The sequence below is a fragment of the Balaenoptera acutorostrata genome, chromosome 3 (genome assembly GCF_949987535.1).
Source record: "Balaenoptera acutorostrata chromosome 3, mBalAcu1.1, whole genome shotgun sequence".
In the NCBI taxonomy this organism is placed as follows: Eukaryota; Metazoa; Chordata; class Mammalia; order Artiodactyla; family Balaenopteridae; genus Balaenoptera; species Balaenoptera acutorostrata.
Genome location: NC_080066.1, coordinates 141,488,965 through 141,508,916, shown reverse-complemented (window position 1 = coordinate 141,508,916; position 19,952 = coordinate 141,488,965). Strand labels below are relative to the sequence as shown.

At 39.9% G+C, this 19,952-nt stretch overlaps 1 protein-coding gene across 5 annotated transcripts in view; it reads right to left on the bottom strand.

Moving 5' to 3' along the window:
• SYT16 (synaptotagmin 16) overlaps nt 1-19,952 on the bottom strand; it is a 259,391-nt gene that overhangs the window by 139,208 nt on the left and 100,231 nt on the right. For 3 of the 5 annotated variants that reach the window (XM_057544750.1, XM_028169216.2, XM_028169217.2), the window contains exon 2: nt 5,173-5,352. In XM_057544750.1, coding sequence (XP_057400733.1) covers nt 5,173-5,352 — 180 coding nt within the window. Of the gene's footprint in view, nt 1-5,172; nt 5,353-19,952 lie in introns of those variants that run through there. The other 2 variants (XM_007192962.2, XM_007192963.2) reach the window with 1 other exon arrangement.

The following is a 19,952-nucleotide window of genomic DNA, read 5'->3' as shown; positions in this document are numbered from 1 at the left end:
GATGGTCGGCAGCCTCCTGAAGCTGGGAGAGCGTGTGGACCCACTGACATCTTGATTTCAGACTTCTGGTCTCCAGAACTGTGTGGAAAATCAATTTATGTTCTTTTAAGACACGAAGTTTGTGGCAATTTGTATGGCAGCCACAGGAAACCGAACCATCCCCCAAATCCTCCTTTCCCCTGATTTTCTCCCATCCCAGAAGTTCAAAAGCATGAAATAGTGACTTGAGCGGGGAAGATCAGGTGGGCAGAAAGTAGTACAGTTAAGACCTTGGCCTCTGACATTAGGCAGTTTTGGGATACGAGTCTCAGTTTTGCAGCTTAATAGTTTGGGGGAAAAATTCATCTCTCGAAGACTCAGTTGCCTCATCTTTAACATGGAGATGATAATAGTATCTGCCTATTGAATTGTGTAGTAGGAAGGTTGTACTTGAACATATTCTGACCTAAATGCAGAACTGAAATAAAAAGTATCTGACAACAGCAGCCATCATGGCCCAAGCAGAAGGAATTGGGGCAGGTCAGAGCCCAGCTGGACCAGAAGCTAAACATTCAGTTGTAGGTGAAGAGGTGGGAGTGGTCTTGAGGAGGAACCAGTCAGCTGGGCCTTTTAACCAACTGGTGGGGAGAAATTGTCACATGTGGACCACCTCACTCCCGAGCTCCAGCTGACACAGCTGACTGCTAAGCCCTGGCTGAGCACCAGCTCTTCCTAAATGTACAAAAGCTGTCGCCATGCTGTCTCACTGTGCTCTTGTCTCTCTCTGCCAACACACCCCCTCCCATGCTCTGTGTTGAGAAACTAAACTTCAGCTTGCCCCCTCAAAGTCATCTGGTCAGTTTCACTTGGATAAGTAATCAGTTTGGGGGATTTGCACTCCACCCCACGCTCCTGCTCATCAGAGAGCAATGGGCATGGCTGTAAGCGTACTTACCGTGGTGTGCTGTTCCTCCCTGCTGCCTCCCTGACCTCCAGAGGAGTCAGCCTCTGCCTCTACAGCCTTCCTCGGGAAGGGTCCAGACCTGCAGTACCTCTGGTGATCCTTCCAGGCAAGACAAGTACATAATCTGAAGACCCAGTGTAAAATGAAAATGGAAGGACCCTTGCTCAAAAACCATTAAGAATTTCAAGAAGGCAACAGCAGAGCACTAACCCAAGAGCAGGCCTCGGGTGGCGTGCTCCCCAACCTCTGTTACAGGTCCACCCTACCCCAAGGTGTGACAACTCCCTGGCAGGAGTGTTCCCTGGCAGTGCTCTTATTCCTCTGCTGTCTTCTCCCCACAGGGTCATGCAGAAACTTCTAAACCCTTGTGTGACATGAGCTGCTCACCTGAAGAACTGCTCAGGGAGTCTTTTCCAGATCTCTCTCCTCCCATTCCCACTAGCGTGTCCTACCCCCTGCAGCCACGGTAGGCCCACACGAGACACGTATGAGGCCGTCTCCTGCCACCCTCTGGAAGGGGAAGCACGGCGCTCTGCTTTCCACCTCTTCCTCAGGCCATGTTGGACTCAGATCTTCTTACCACAACCACTGCGACCCCACCCCACATCTGCCACCCTTCTCAGGGTCCAGGCAACTCTCTAGCCCTCCAAATCTCTTTCCCTGTGGTCCTTCCAAGCCATGGACTGCCCTTTCCAGTGGTGGAAAGCCTTTCTTCTTCCCCTCCCTGCCTGGGAGGAAACACCCTCCTGTCACATCTTCCATCCTTTCTACCCTGTGCCTTTGAAAATGAAGCTCTTTGCTCCAACTTCTAAATGTTGCCTTTGATACATAAAGAAAGCTTTTGAGGGGGAAAAAAAAACAAAAAACAAAATTCTTCTCCCTCTTTCAAAGCTAAGCTTCTTTAAAAACTATGATTTCACCATGGGATTTTTATTCTTAATCAATTTTTTATCTCAATGCTGAACAATGGCTTCTTTGTGGCAAGTCATATCCACCCTTCCCCCAAAGCAATCACTACCAACAAACAACACAAGTACTTTGCATTAAGAAGTCAAATAATCCATGTAACAGACTTAGCAGCTGTATGGCCACAGTAAATCCTAAATAAATGATAGCCACTAATTATCATTATCTAATTATTATTATTGCCTATGTTATTAGGAAGAAACTGTTTCAGTTTCTTTCTCCCCTTAACCTACATCCAGATAAAATGATATGTGTAAATTCTTTGAACTTTGAAAAAATAGCCGAAAAGGCAAGGTATTTTTGTGAGGTAAATTATTTGGCACAGTGGGTTCAGAAAATAAATTGTCACGCCTGCCTCTCTGATATTACCACACAAAAGAAAAGAATTATTTTATTCCTCAGAACCTCACATGTATATTAGATTATAATGATTAGGTTGCTGATATTCAGCCATTTTTTGATCTATTCAAATGGCAATTTCATATGGCTCAGTCTCAGAGTAGGGTGGTCTAGTTGCTTTTAATCATTTTCATTAGGCCTCTTTCATTCATAGACTGAGACCCAGAGAAGAAATTGCTATGGTAACCCTAAGGATCAAACAGGATTGCACAATGGCAATTGGGAGAAGAACCTAGTTCAGACTTATCAATTTGCAAGTGAGGACTTAAGACCCCGAGAGGTGAGGTGAGCTTCCCAAAATATCACAGCCAATTAGTGGCAAAACTAAGCTCTGGTTGTCTTCACTGTGCTTCTTTCCACCACACCAGGCTGCCTTCCTCCCTTCTCTACATTTGTCAAAATATGTTAAGAACATCCCAACTTCACTGAGAAGTCAGGGCTCTGAGGATGATAATTAAGGCAAACATCAAAAGTTAGATAAAATCTGGGCTAAAAGCACATTTTTCAAAGACTCTTGATCAATGATAATTAAACTTCTAAAGGAGAAATGTCAAAATGAAGGTGTTTGCTTCTTAGACGTTATAATTTGTAGATTCTTCTAATTAAACTATTTTTAAACCTCCTTCATATGATCCCACTCTAAGTTTGAGACATGGATTTCAGTGTTTCTTGAGCTAACAGCTTCTGGCCCATGTTTTATTGTTATCGTTTCAACATTATCTTCAAACCTCAACTTATTTGCAAGTATAATTCATAATTGTCTCTAAATTACTCAGATAACATGTCAAACAAGACAAAAAGAAAAATATCTTAAATAGCTCTAACCTTAGTTCTTTGTACCCATTATAGTTTGAAAAGGAGAAAACCACCAACTTAAATCTCCCAATTTAAGTAATGAATACAATGTGTTCATGTGTGATGTCATTCCTAAAGCCACTATTGTGACTGGAATTTTGTTAATACTACACAGCTATGGTTAAAGTTCTATTAGGACTTTTATCATAGGCACCATGCTGGTACCTTTACAAAATTAATTCATTTAATCTAGATCAACCCTGTAAGGGATGTATTGATAACCCCAATGTACAGATAAGGAAACACATTTAGAACGGTTCCATAATTTGCCTTGGTCACACAACAAGTGACAGTCAGCTGCGGAAAGGAGAAAAGTAGAATCACTATGAACCCTACCTTCGTATCACCCCATGACCAAACAGAAGTCTATCATCCTGCTCACCTATGTCCCAGCTGAGACAGTAGTGGCTAAACCATTAGTTAGTCCCAGATTTCACATAACAAATTCCATTTTATTTTCAGAAGATGAGCCATATGTCCCAAGTGGAGTTCAAAAAATAAGGCCACTGCAACGGTAGCAATGCCAAATCAACTGCCAGAACTGCAATTTACACCCCTCCCATTATTCTCTCCTATGGTGATTTTAAAATACATCACACAGTCTTTGATCTGTTCCCTTAAAAAGTGGAACTTAATCCCCCTTCCCTTGAACATAGGCTGTACTTAGGAAATGACTAGAATGTGCTGGAAAGTGACACTGTATGTAGACTAGGTCATTTAAAAAAAAAACTGGGGCTTCCTCTTGCTCTCCTCTCTTAGATCATTCATTCTGGGGGAAGCCAGCTGCCATGTGATAAATACATTCAAGCAGCTCTGCAGAGGGTTCACACAGGAACTAAAGCCTTCTGCCATCCTGGAAGTGAGTCAATCAGCCCCAGTCAAGCCTTCAGATGACTGCAGCTGACATTGCAGCCTCATGAAAAACCCTGATCTGTAACCACCCAACTAAGCTAGTCCCATATTCATGAACTTCGGAAACTGTGAGATAATAAATATTCGGTGTGGGGTAATTTGTTAAAGCAATAGATAATTAATACACATTTATTCCAAAATTGTGCCTTTCCTTATATCCAAGCAAAGAAGTTAAAAGATGGCTACATAAGGTGCCATATCAATAAGGCAAATATTCTCCTTGGTCCAGGCTGGCTCACCCAGAATATGCCCAGGAGATGCGATGACTAAGGGGTGTTTTCCTCAAGGCCTTGCCCCGGCTCAGAAAAGTAATGTTAAGACTGTCCCTCCACCAGTTCCGTCATGCCCCACACATGGGGAATGGGAAAGGAGGGTAAGACTCAGACTGATTTAAAAAAAAAAAAGCAAAGTTGTTACCTGTAAGATAAGAGCTCTGTCTTTAAATGTCCAGCTTCTGTGTGATGATAATCATTACTCTGTGATAACATCCTGTGTCACAAAGTTCTACCCTTTAGCAATTGAAAATAGAATACGTCCTTTAAGAGCAGGAAGCCAATTATTCCTTTTAGTATGTTATTTTCCCCCATCAAACTGAAAGAAGTTAGTAACTGATGTAGTAGATTCAGTGAACTTAAAGAGTAAAAACCGCCTGTTGGAAAAGTGACTGTTGCCATATGAGGTGGGGAGTGGCCCTGAGCACGGAAAATCTCAAACACAGCTAACTGAAGTGAAATGTCAACACTGTTCCAACATAATGAGACCAAAACACATCAAGGCTCTTGTCAATAAAAATCCAGTTTTTTCCTTCAAGCATTAGTCAGAGGGAAACTCAACACAGACATCTAAAAAGCTAAGAAGATGGGAAGTGGTGGTCAGCCTTTTCCCATCTGCTCTTTGGACCCTGAAGAGAGCATTACTTTCCTAAAGCTAATGTATTCTTCAGTAAAGCCCATTCATCATGTCCACCACAGCAGCTGCTAAACAGCTCATGTGTGATTTCTTAATGGGGTCCATCCTGAAATAACAGTGACATTCTTTCCCTGACCCAAACCACAGCAAGATGCCAAGCTCAGGAGACTGTGAAGCATGATGCTTACCCAGCCCTTCATGGATCCCAGTCTTGTCTTTAGAGTGCTTCCTCTTCCCTTGTTGGTCCAGGCACGGAAGGCCTCCTGTGGTTTCGAAACACAGCTTCTTGTTGATGAAGAGGAAGAGGACAACCAGAAGAACAAGAAAGACCCCAACTGCAGACAAGAAGCTGATGGCTTCAGGAGGGACTGGCAAGAGAACACAAAGGAAAAAATATCACCAAGTGAACCAACTTTTAGTTCTAATGACTGATCAAAGTTATTTGGAATCTTTACATTTATTAACTAGAGTGGCAGATACTCTACAAGTCCTGACCTGCTGGCATCCCCAGAACTGTGTACAGGGGAAAGGAAAAGGACTACTGACAGGTATATCCTGCTAGGCTGGTTCCTAGATGACAGACCTCCATACCTTTGCACACGTGGCTTCTTCTACCTGGAATATAATTCCTCTGGCCCCTATCCTCGGCCTAATATTCAACTTCAAGCATGCAAGCTAATAGAGAGATATCAGTCAAATGGGTTGAGCTGGAAATGGTTAACCACTGTTATAAAAGCAAGTGTTTTAAAAATACAACTGCCTAAAGCTTAAAAAATAATCACCCGAGACAAAGTTTCAGACATACATCTATCAATATGAGCAATTGGAGGAAAGTCATTTCCTGGATACAGTTTTGCAAATTCATCTAAGCAATACATGACGATGATGATTATCCGTGGTGACAAGAAAATTCCTAATTTGTGCCATCCATGTAATAAATTAGAATTATATTCTGACTGCTAATTTTTTGGAATTTTGGAAGATGAATTTCCATCTTCCTCCATTCTCCCCTCATCAAAAAAAATCCTGAGTTTTAAAGGACCCTGGTTAAGTGTTACCCAGTATGCTTTACAGAGTCCCAGCCATTGCGTTCAGCTATGAGGTACATATAACACATAGGCCAGAGCTCGTTCCGGGCTGAGGGAAGATTCCTCCAAGGAAATGACATTTGAGTTTAGACAATATTCCATAAACAAATCAAAATATCAAGTTGTGTAAAGGAATCAATCACAAAGCAAGTGTCAGTAAGAGTTATTCAAGGCAGTTGGGTATATGCAAAAGCTTATGAAAATGAGTCTCCTAAGAGGAGCTTTAATCCTTGGGCAGGTTTAATATGTGAATTAATAATATGAAGGGATAATATTCACCTCATCCTACCATCCAGATAAACAGAGAAAGGATGAATCAAACCAGTCCCAACCCTATGAAAAGATAAAGAAAATAAATGGCATTGCCTCACTGAATTAATCTGGTGGCAAGCCAGGGAAAGAACAAACAAACAAAAAATAGCAGGCAAGATAATAGCTTTGTAATCTGCAAAATGATAATAAGCGCCTGCTTATCAAAGTCAACATATATTGTGAAAAGAAAGTATGCAGATTGATTATTCCCTCGGCCACCAGAGGCAGCACAGGTAGCAGTGTTTACTGGTATGGATTCAACAGTCACACAGCCCGGGAGGAAATCACATTGTACCACTTACTATCTTTGTGGCCTTGGGCAAATTATTTAACCTCTCTGTGTTTCAGTTTCCTAAGCAATAAAAGGATATAATAAATATAACTACATTAAAGACTAAATGAGCTAACACAGGGAAAATAAGCTGTGTGGTACCTAGCACATACAGCGTTCTAAAACAGGAATAACCATCTTCCTCAATATCACCATTATCATCTTTACAGAGTTTTTAAAATACCCCAGAGTAGTCAAATATGAGATGGATGTGCTGCTTTGTACACAGGCTGTGCTCCAGCACCCACTGCCTCCCTTTCATCAAAACAATTATCTCAGAGGGATGGGGAAGGGGTAAAGTAGGAGTTTGAGATTAGCAGATACAAACTACTGCAAATAAAATTGATAAACAACAAGGCCCTACTGTATAGCACAGAGTATATTCAATAGACTGTAATAAACCATAATGGAAGAAAATATGAAAAAGAATATGTATATATATGTATGTGTGTGTGTGTGTGTATATATATATATATATATATATATATATATATATATATATATATATATAACTGGACCACTTTGCTGTACACCAGAAACTAACACAACATTGTACATCAACTATACTTCAATTAAAAAAAAAAATTATCTCAGGAATTCCCTGGTGGTCCAGTGGTTACGACTCCACCCTACCACTGCAGCGGGCACGGGTTCGATCTCTGATCGGGGAACTAAGATCCCGCAAGCTGTGCAGGGCGGCCAAAAAAAAATTCTCTCTACCTCCCAATTCTTGTATTTTCAGCTACTTCCCTTAGTAGATACAACATCATGCTCACCTGCATGAAAAATGCACTAAGTATCTCCCATCCTTTAAAAGACCCTCCTCACCACCATATGTTCTCTTCATCCATAGCCTTCTCTTTCCCCCTTCACAACCAACCATCTTCAGAGTACCCTATACTTACCTCCACTTTCTTATCTCCAAAGCCTCTAGCTTTGAGATTCCTTTACCGATTCCCACTGATCTCCAGGTGCCCAGCCTTACCCCCTCAAATCCTTTCTGCACAAAGTAGCCAGAGCAATCCTTCTGAAATTAAGTCTGATTTGTTCAACTGCCCTCCTAAAGCCCTCTGCAGTGGGTTGAATTACGGCCCCCAAAAGAGATATCCACCCTGAATCTCAGAATGTGACCTTATTTAAAGGTCTTTGCAATGTAATTAGGATAGGATCTTCAGATGAAATTTTCCAGGATTAGGGTGGGCCCTAAATTCAATGAAAAGTATCCCTAAAAGACATTGAAAAGGAGAAGACACAGAGAGAAGAAAACCATGTGAAGACGGGAGCACAGACTGGAGTTGTGAAGCCACCAACTGAGGAATGCCAAGGGCTTCCAGCAGCCACCAGGAGCCAGGAGAAGGCCCTGGAAGAGATTCTCCCTCAGAGAATCCAGAGGAACCAACCCTGCCAACACCTTGATTTTGGACTTCTGGTCTCCAAAACTGTGAGAGAATAAATTTGTTGTCTTAAGCTATCAAGTGTGTGGTAATTTGTCATGGTAACCCTAGGAAACTAATTTACCCTCCAATGGCTTCCCATTACCCATAGGGCAAAACTTGAATTCCTTAAGTTGGTTTACAAGGCCTTTTATGACCTAGCTGCTGATTCCAGCCTTTATCACTCATCACTCCCCAGCATCAAACTCTTTGTTGCCAGTATATTCATCTATTTCTGGTTCCCCAAACACAGCTTACCTCCAGACCTTTGGAGAAGCTATTTCAAACCCATGGGACAACTGCTCACCCTCTACTGTCTAACTCTGATACTATACTTGCTCTGAAAGCCTTTCTTGTTCCTCTTGACCAGGATGGATGCTTCTACTATGTGTTCCCATCCACTAAGACCTCAATAGCTTTTTCAAGAGTTTTCAAATGTTAAATTTTCAACCTCATATGAACATGGACTTTGCCTCAGTCACCCACTGTACTCTCAGCAGCTAGCATAGGATAGGCACTCAATACATATTTGATGCTTGAATAAATGTTGGACTCTTCTATGCTACAACATGTTGATAAATGAAAACTTCTGGAAAGAAAATATATACCTCAAGCGGGTCAGTAACACTAACAATACAGGATATGATTTACGTAAGATCCGGGCTTAGGTAAAAAAAGGGTTCATCTATCGTCCATAAGCAGAAACATTTGCACCTAATAATGCCATTCATTAAGGAAACTAAATCTTGATTTTTGAATAAGCTATATTTTTCCATTATAAAGCAACATGAGGCTTATTACATAAAATCTGCAAAATATAGAAAAAGATGCAGACAACCACTTAAGACTTTGGGTACTTTCTTCCAGTCATTTTGACTGTTGGGCAAATACTAAATTGTCTGTATTGATTTTACCTTTATTGACTTATAAAATATTTTTATTAAATAAAAAATGTCTATTATTTTTAGAGACTTAAAGAAAAAATAAATAATTCATGCATGTAGTAAAATATTTTGAAAATACTGGAAAATGTTTTTTAAAAAAAAGATCATGTTGAATCTCACCACCTATCACTGTTTTCTCTTACAATTTTTTTCTTAACTATTTTTACCATAATTGAGATACTATCTTACATGCTGATATTAATGCATTTAATATAAAAACATTCACAGATTCCAGATTGAAGACAATATAAAGAGATTCAATATAATCTCCAAAGACGCAAGAAAGAATGGGGGGAAGCCCTTGTATTGTTCAAAATAACTCTGCTTTCTGTAGATGAAAATATTTTTGTTAGTAATAATTCTTGTAGCAGTGACTAAACTATGGGTGGGTATAAAAGTCTTAGGTAGGTACCAACATTTTTTTCTCCTCAAAATTGCCTAGACATCACTCCATTACCTTTTAATCTTTAATGTTTCATGAATGAGTGTGATGCTGAAGTTTACTTTTTGTTATTGTATGGGCAACAGAATTTTTTGGTCTAGAATTTTTCCTTTTAATACAAAAAAATTGACAGAATGTGCCGTTTTTGGGGATCTTTTGTTGATTTTTTTCCTGGAACCTAGTTTTTTCACCAACATATCCATGGCTTTTTTAAAGCTTGGAACAATTTTCTTTGATTATGTCTTCAGTAATTTCTTCTGTGCCAACTGTTCTTGTTTCTTTCTTAAACTGGGGTACTATTTCTTCAGTTACCAATTTTTAGGTTTTTTTCTTCTGCATTCTAGCAGATCTTCTTAAATATGGCCTACACTTTTCACTCAACTAAAGAGGTGAAAGTGTGTTGTTAACTACTACACCCATTGTCACAACTGTAAACTGAATATCTGAGTCAGTGGCAGACAGTGGGGGAAGATAATGTCTTTTGAGTTGGATGGTGGAGAACACTAGGAATAAGTACAAATGTATCTAAAGCTGAGAGAAGACTTAGTTCAGCAAGTGTGGTTATTTCATCAGCGTTCATGTTCCTCTCAGAATGTATCAATTCTAATTTCATCTTTTCCTATGTATTTATGGGTACTTAGCTGGAAGTCTGAAGAGGTGCATGAGAGGCTGCTAGCCAAATGCTACGTTAAACTATAGGTTAGCGTATGTACTTTCTACGTGAGTCGAGTATCATAGAAATGACTTAGAAGTTGGCAGTAACCCCAGATTTGTAAGAATTGCTTAACCAGGGTTGCACACAAACTGTCCTCTTTAAAAATGGTTTAAAATTACAAACATGACCTAGCAATTCCACGTCTAAGTATATATCCAAGAGAACTGAAAATATACATTCACACAAAAACCTGTGCATGAATGTTCAGAACATTATTCATAATAGCCAAAAAGTAGAAATAGCCCAAATGTCCATCAACTGATAAATAGATAAACAGAATGTGGTATATCCATACAATGGAATATTACTACACAGAATGAAAAATGAAGTACTGACACATGCTATAATACGGATGAAACTTAAAAACATCATGCTAAGTGAAAAAAGTCAGACACAAAAGGCCACATATTGTGTGATCCCACTTATATGAAATGTCCAATAGGCAAATCCACAGAGACAGAGGTATATTAATTGTTCCCAGAAGCTGGGGGGTGGGCGGGGGGATGAGGAGTGACTGCAAATGGGTATGGGTGTTTTTTGGGTTTTTTTGAGGTAATAAAATTATTCTGGAATGAGATGGTGATGATGCTTGTGCAATTTTGTGAATATAATAAAAACCAGTGATTTGTACACTTTAAGAGGTGTGAATTTTATGGAATATAAAGTTCATCTCAAAAAGATGCTTAAATTCCAAACAGCTTTTAGTAAAGACTGGAAAGAAATATGAGACAAATTATAATAGTTTTCTTAGATTTGGTTTGGAAGTGATTTTCTTCATGTTTAAATATTCTGTAATTTTATTACTCAATATTTAGAATTAAAAATATAGTTTAAATATTGTAGATTATGAGACTTGTCATCCGCACAGCTCTAGCATCTATGTGTAACACTGAACACAGCAAGCCAACAGTACTATCAGTCAAAGCCAAAGAGGGTTTGATGCTGCTACATTTGAGTCTAAATAAAATTAGAGACTTTGGCAGGGAAGCTTAAAGTCATCTTGCATCCCATATATACAAATGGTATGGTGAAGAACAAGCATTACTTGCATCATCTGCTATAGATGACAAGGGCACATATGTCGTCGAGAAACTTCACTGCCATCTGCAGAGTAACTCATCTAATTATTCCAGTAATTACTAAATTGGAAATCAGATGGCTGTGAAGTTTGGTCATATAGTTCATATTGAAGTTTTCAAACTTCTTCAAAGTTAAATATACCTCTCACGTTCCACTGGATAGCGCCATCTGTTGGTTCGCAAGCAATGGCTCAAGAGCATGCAATGAGACATAAACAGAGAGGCCTCTGCGTGTCACAGTCATTAGATGTTTGCAAATTTCATTCCACGGTTGTTGAAGAGGTTTAAAAAAAGGCTAGCCAATTGTAGCCATCTGACTCACAAGCACTAGAAATAAGATAAGAGGAAGCTGAAACTATACTTAACAAAATGATAAGGAGGGGAAATCAGAATTAACTGAGCAATGACAATAGAAATCATTAAAGAGTAAAGTTATAATTTCTCAGGAACTTTCTTGACACCACTCTGAGGATTGTGAGGAATCTCATTAAAAATATGAGGAAAGCCTGAAGTAAATCTAAAACTCTACTCACCTATATACCTCTACCATCCTTGAGTAGCCATCAACCTGAGAGTCCTGTTTTCCATGACATAGTTTCAATTTCATTCGTCCCTTTAAAAAGCAGCATGACTTTGTAATTGTTTCTATGAGGTTCTCAAGCGTGGTCATGCAGCACAAGTCCCTGACTTGAGCCTAAGCTTGTTCACCTTAAAATTCCAGGGTTGATCTAAGGCTCAAGCACAGTGGCTACAGACAGCAGTACTGTATTACAAACCTCAAAGCTGCTAACAGACTAGATCTTAATTGTTCCCACCACACAAAAACAAATTATGTGACATGAATCATGTGACAAAAAATCAATTATGTGGACTTCCCTGGTGGCTAAGAATCCACCTGCCAGTGCAGGGGACATGGGTTCGATCCCTGGTCCGGGAAGATCCCACATGCCACAGAGCAACTAAGGCCGTGCGCCACAACTACTGAGCCTGCGATCTAGAACCCACAAGCCACAACTACTGAGCCCCCATGCCACAACTACTGAAGCCCACGCACCTAGAGCCCATGCTCTGCGAGAGAAACCACCGCAATGAGAAGCCCGCGCACCACAATGAAGAGTAAGTAGCCCCTGTTTGCCGCAACTAGAGAAAAGCCCGCGCGCAGCAACGAAGACCCAACGCAGCCAAAAATAAATAAATAAACAAATTTATTTTTTTTAAAAATCAATTATGTGACAAGACGAAGATGTTAGCTAATGCTACGATGGTAATCACATTACAATATATAAATTATCAAATCAACACATTGTACACCTCAAATTAGCACAACATAATATGTCAATTGTATCTCAATAAAAATACATTTTAAAAAAGAATTTAGGATTGCCTGGGCATGTCTACATCCTCCTCCAGGGATCCATCAACCTGAGGACCCAAGGAGCCTCCCAGGAAGGTCAGAGCAGAGTTGACCTGAGTGTAGCATGGGCATCTACCACTCAGGTTGACCCAAGCCCAGACTCCTTTGGTCCCAGGGCAAGGAGGTGATGTAAAAGCTATAGCATTAGATATCAGCAGCTTTTGCAAAACAAGGAGATGTTTTCAAAGGCAAAGGTGGCACAATAAGAGTTGAGGCCCTTGACCTACAGTTTATGTTCAGACTTTCTTTGCAAAAAGAACAGAAGGTAAGAACTGAGAAACATTTTAAGAGTTGAACACCAATGTGCCAACTCCATATAGAGCATAGAGCTACTTCAGTGCACAAATTCAAAATAACCGTACAAACAATTAGACTCATTTATACCATTAGCTGTGTTTTTACAACCAACTACAAAATTACATGTCATTTTAAAAATTAGTACAGAACAAAGTAAACTGAGGACTTTAATTTCCCTTTTTTCCTACAGTGATGCTTCTGGAACCAAAAAATAAATAAAAGAACAAAGTCTTAAACACTTAGCAGCATATTATTTTGCCAGTGTACTAAATTTAGGGCTAGTTAGGCATTATAACCCCAACAGCCAACATGGATAGTCAACCATTTCTCTAAATATTTCTAGGACTTCAAAATATAAAATATTATATATATATACATATATATATATGTGTATATATATATATATATATATGTATATATATATATATATATATGAAAATGGGTAGTGCTACTTAAATTTTCTTCCTGGTAATAGCTAACAAGGATATGTTAACTACATATTCAAATAAATTCTTTGGAAGGAAAAAGTAGACTTTTCAAAAAATAGGAAAAAAAATTGGCTTAATGAAACCTAAATGAGATTTTAACATGTTCCAAAATAAAACATAGCAACATATGGAGTCACTAGCAACCAATCATTCTGCAAACACTTGAGAACACAGTATTTCGGGGTATACATGGGATGCTATCTTTAATACAGTAATATATGTGTGTTGAAATATGTCCATCTTCTCCTGAGAATTAAGTAACCTAACTTGTCTGCTTTACATGTTTAAAGTGTATATCCCCCCTTAGCACGAACATGAACACACACAGGCATGCACACACTCACACATTTCTAGAAGCCAAGAATTGTCAGCAAGCTTGCTCTCCTTTTCCTTCATACTCAGATGGTGAGCTCAGAAGCAGCATTTAATGATGAAAATGCCTGAAATGCACCAGTAGGTCAATGGAAGGAATCTCTGAGTCTTTGTTCACTTGTCTGAGTTTCCTGAACACTTCAGCTCTTCTCCACCATCCCCAACCTCTCCATTTTCCTACATCTTCCCAGATGGGGAAGAGGATAGAAAAAGAAGCAAAAGGAATGACGTGGCATTGATGGTTTATAAGGCAACAGTCAACATTTTTGGATTGTTGGATTTTTAATGGCATGTTTCTGTTGCTGAATTTAAATGAGCGATATATGGGCCTTGTATAATTTCTATGTCATTTGCCAAAAAATTAATCAGTTAGCATGAATATCATTCATTATAACTTGAACATCACTGAACTTAACTATATGATCAAATTATGAACATATGCCCAATAAAAGCATGCCATGCAGAAACATCAGGGAGCATACACTTATAAGATTTCGGTGGAATGGTTGTTGAATCAATGTGGCAATTTACCTTTCAAGTACAAAGAATATTTTTATGAGAGAAACTGAGAGACAAGTCTGCTTCAGACAGACAAAATGTCTCAGTAGAAAGATATCCAAATTTCTTCAACTCTCCAAAACAAATGCATTTGGAGAGCATCTGGAGTGAAATATAATTTTGATTTGTTTATAACTTATTTATTTTTCAACTCACAGAACTGCCCACACAGTGACAATGAAATTTTCACAGAACTGTTTTTCACTAATCCAAAATCCTCAAAAAAAAGTTTTTTCCTGCAGTCTAAAACAATTAAATATCTTTAAAAGATTATTATAAAGACTCTTCAAATTTACATTTTGACCCTAAAATGTAGTATGTAGATCTTTGTGCTCAAGGACTAAGCAGCATATGGGACATCTAGAAACAGGAAGATTTAAGGAACATTTAAATCTCCAATTTCTTAGACACTATAAGTATTTTCTTGTGTTCAGAAAGTTATGCATTCACAGAGATACAAGTTCACCCTGTTACCAAGAATTTGTTGGGAACACTCAAAATCTACTGACATTTCAGCTAAGAGCATAATGTATAGATAGCCCTAACGGTAAAATCTATTATCTATCTTTGTGTCCCTTTCTAAAGTTCAGACCACAGGACAACCATTTAGGTAACAACAATTGAACAAAATTATCATTGTATTCAAATAAAATAGGCATCTTTTACTTATTCTAGTTCCTTAGTAGAAGTTAAGAAGCCGCCCTGGAATTAATTTCTGAATAAAATTTCCTTCCAAAACAGATGGGATTCTAATCGATTCTCAGATTTCTCTACCAGAAGTATTTACTGGTTCTTTTTAATTACAAAAAAAAAAAAAAAAAACCACCATAAATTGTCTGTTTTACTGTCTGTGCTAATTTCATTTCATTATACCTTTGGAGTAAGCTGTTATTTTCCCACTGGTTCCCATGGCATTCTTCATTATCAGCTGCTAATTGTCTAGCATTCACATAGGACTGGGAACCAAGTAGGCTGCTGCGTTGGCTGAAGTTCTAGGGGAAACTGAACAGCAGTAGGATTCTGCATTGTTATTATTGTGACACATTAGAAAGTTTCCGCCCACTTACATGCCCACATCACTCTGCTGTACAGCACCCATAACCAGAGGGGCTGTGCACTGGGGCTAGGGGGCCATCTGCGCTAGGCATCCGCTTGTTGATTAGCACCACACATTAAGGGAAGATTACACAGGGCCAAACTGTTGCAGCCATGACAGCCAGAGGTCTGGCTCCATCCGGCAGGCGTGAATACTGATCTTAAAACACAGCTATGACAGGTCCATCTAAAAGGTTCTTTTTTAACCTCCCAGCCTTTAGCACAAGTACCTGACTTGGCCCAATAACTCCCTCAAACTTCTCCCCATTTATCTGTCCAGAATCAAGGCCAATTTAGAGATTTAAACATTTTTGAAAGCTGCAAAGAGATTGGAGACTTTTAAGTTGGTTTTGAGATGTATGTACTGCTCCTTGAAATCGTTCCTAATGGAGACCTGGATATCTGGAGCTAATTATGTTTGACCTTATAAATTCAAAATGTGCCAAACAAAAGCTATTTAGAAGAGCCAAAACAACATGCAACATTTTACGCATTTAGGTCAAGAGGGAGTTGTGAAAGTCTCTTAATTAGCAAAGCAAACAAGAACTATTAGAGTGGGACTTTGAGGCACAGAACGTGGTGTTTTCATTCACATGCTTTGTGGGCACCCTGTTGCAAAGTCTGGTGAAACAAAGCTCTGATTTCACAGCATGCTATGTGCTGATCACTTTTACCAGAAATCTGTGCTCTTGAGACACCTGTGCCTCCTTCAGGTGGATCATTTCAGGGTTCAGAGCTACTCTCACCAGATGAGCGTCACAGGGAACTAAATTTCCTTCCTGGGTTCAACAGGATCGTCTGAATGCTGTAAAACACGTCAGAGGTCGGATGATGGCTTCAAGCTGAGCCTCACTTACTGGTGCATCCTGGTGAGGCCACCACAGTCCTAATACTATTTCAGGGCTTTTAAGTTTAAGAATATGATATTCAAAGTTTACTTAGAGATGCTGAGACTCTTGAGGACTAGTTCAGTCTAATTAAACCAGCCAGAAGCTGAAAGGCAGAGAGGCAGAGGAGATGCAAAAAGAGCACTTGGCCTTGAGTTAGAAAGTTCAGGTCCAGCATTGTACTACTTAACTCTACAACCCAGGGGGATGTGAGGTCCTGAGGGCAGGGCTGTATCTTGACTGCATGACGTCTATGTGCTTTTACAACAATAATATATGTGATAAATCAGGACACCAACTTTTATATTGTAATGGTTATTCCTGGTCCAGGAACTAGAAACAATCTTGTATCCAGAGAATTACAACCAACCTCATACCTGGGGATGGCTCCATTTAAGATGAAATTACAGTTCCCAAGGTTGCCTGGTAAGCAATGAATAAAAGCAGAAAAATTGGGTCTTCTTGAGGCCCCTTTCCACCCATCTACAGGGTACATGATTCAACAATCTTCTTTCAAGGACTCTCTCATTCAGACCCCAGAATAACCATTTAAAATCAGAACACGTGGGACTTCCCTGGTGGTGCAGTGGTTGGGAATCCGCCTGCCAATGCAGGGGACACAGGTTCGAGCCCTGGTCTGGGAGGATCCCACACACCGCAGAGCAACTAAGGCCGTGGGCCACAGCTGCTGAGCCTGCGCTCTGGAGCCCGTGAGCCACGGCTGTTGAGCCCACAAGCCACAACTACTGAGGCCCACGCGCCTGGAGCCCATGCTCCACAACAAGAGAAGCCACCGCAATGAGAAGCCCACGCACTGCAATGAAGAGTGGCCCCCACTCGCCGCAACTAGAGAAAGCCCACGTGCAGCAATGGAGACCCAACACAGCCAAAAATAAATAAATAAATTTATTTTAAAAATAAGTAAATAAAAATAAAATGAAATCAGAACACCTAACCCTCTGGACACAGCCAGAACCCATATCACACACCATTCTTCTTCAACTTTTCTTTCTATATGCCTAAAACATCGCCAGAATCTTATTTAGGGTTCTCTTCCTATACTCCAACCACCTTCTCAAAGCTCCTCTTCTCTGCTCACCTCTCAGAGTTTTTATATTCTTAAAGATTGTGTGTTTGTGTCCCATTCCCACTTTAAAAAGAATTCCTTCAGATTTTTTATGTATTCTCATGGCTTCAGCCATCACTGAGCGCTACCAAGTACGTGTGTCTACAAGCCGAAACTCTCATCGGAAACGTGTCTCTACCAGGACGTCCTGCAGGCATTCCCAAGATTATCAAACCTAGGACTCAAACTCATTATCCTCTTCCAAAGTCCTCTGAAACCTCCAAATCTCCGCCATTCCATCCTTAGTGCAGTGCTTTAGTCAGACCCTTACCATTCTGAGACCAGGTTGCTACACAAGCCTCGAAACTGATGTTGTCTTCCATCTCCTTTCCCTATTACTTCTATTTTAGATTTTTTTTAAAGTCTAGTTCAAGTTTTCAACTGTTTAATTTCTTTAAAATATGATCTGGGTCTCTGGTGGAGAGGAATTACCTGGGCTAAGCTACTTTAATGAACTTAGATAGCGAGGTTCAGATAGAGATCATTTTAGGAACATGGTTGAACGTTGACTATCCCCACACACACACTTATGTTGGATACTGCCAGATCCCCCACAACTCCAAGCCATCCCACCCCCCCCTAATTAGATTAGCCATATAACCATAGACCCAAAGTCATGCATAAGCTTCTAGGATTCTCCACTGCCTAAAGATGAAAGCTCAAACTAGTACCGTAACATTTGAGACCCTTTCCAAACCAGCCCAAACCACCTTTTCACCTCTGATCACCAAGCATACCTCCCAGGTCCTCTGTGCTTAGCTTTACCAGATACTTACTGTTTCCGAAACATGCCATGGACTTTCAAACCTCTGTGTACTTCCTCATAGGAATCCCTCTCGCTGGGGTGACCTTTTCCAACAGGCGAAGTCCTCCTCATCCTCTAAGAACCCATGGAAAGCCAACTCCTGTACAAAGCTTATCCCTGTCCCACCAAGCGGCGTATATGACCATGCCATTTGCACAGTGCTTGTATCTTTACACTTAACTTGGGACATTGCATTACTGTTAGTTTAATCCGGCGGTAATCCCCACTAGACTGTAAATTTACTGAAACCAGAGATGGTGTGTTCTTACTCATCTTTATAGTCCTGATGCCTTGCTCATAATAGATCCATAATGCATGTTAGTTTAATAAAATTAAAATCATAGCCTCCAAGATGATATTTTATTTTAAATGAGTTTACTGATGGAGTTATTGCATATAAACCATCACTGAATTAGAGTATGCAATGACAGAAGTCTCAGGAAGGCTCCTTACAAAAACGAATCCCATGTACAATGTGCCCTTGTTGTCTTCAACAAGCATATGGTTCTGCTGTTCCTGCCTTACGGTTTAGGTCCATTAAGGTTTCAGGGCCTTCAGTCAACTATCAAAAGTGTGGGCTGGGAAAACTATTATCTTAAAACTGTTAATTTAGAAGGAACCCTGGAGGACATTGATTCAACCCTCTTTACAAAAATAAAGACTGAAAGCCAAAGAGGCCAAGAGACCTACCCCAAATACCCACCATTATGGTGGCAGAGCTGAGACCAGGGCCCAGGTTTCTCCATGCATTCTGACAACGCTGCTTTCACCACTCTCTGCTGCTTCTCCCTGAAATCCTCTCACAGAAGCACAGCATCTTTGGAATAGAGTTCTTCTCTTCACCAAGAACTTCCGACATCTCACTAAATGAAGCAATCTAGTATATCCTATCCTGATTGACAGCCATCAGCAACTACGTGAACACTTCTAGAGGCCGGGGAGCTCACCATTCTGCCAAGCAACCCATTCCTTCCTGGTCCCTATCTTCTGGGTATACATTCTTCTTCACAGAGGAAGCCAGTCTCAACCCTGCCAATAGCTGAAGACAACAATTATGGCTCCCCGATTTTTTCTCTCACCTAAAGAACTGTAGTTTCTTCAACTATCCCCAACACAGGGTTGTGACTCCACAATTTTACTGGTTGTCCTTCTCTGTCCCATAGAATATAACCTCGCCCTAAGCAGCTTTTGTCTTTGAAAAGAGAATAGAAATAAAGCCTTTGGAAAAAAATGTCTGTCAATGCCTTTGTAATTTTTCATGCAAAATTGCCATTTCTATCAGCTCTATAGGATGTCCAAACAGTAATATGCAGGACCCATCAACAGAAAACATTACCGGAGAATGTTCTGTTTCTAAACCAGTTTACATTTGGTACAGACCTAAGGAGCAGAAACTACACGCACTATGCAAGTACCTAAGAAAAATTTTAGGGCCACAACATCCTAGAACGTGAGCAAATCAAACTAAAACTTTTCAGAATGAATTTAAACATCTCAAAACATTCTCTCCTATTTTTTCTCCTTTCAACTCCCATCCCAAGTTTTGAAAGCATTCATTAAAATATCAATTCAAAACCAAAAA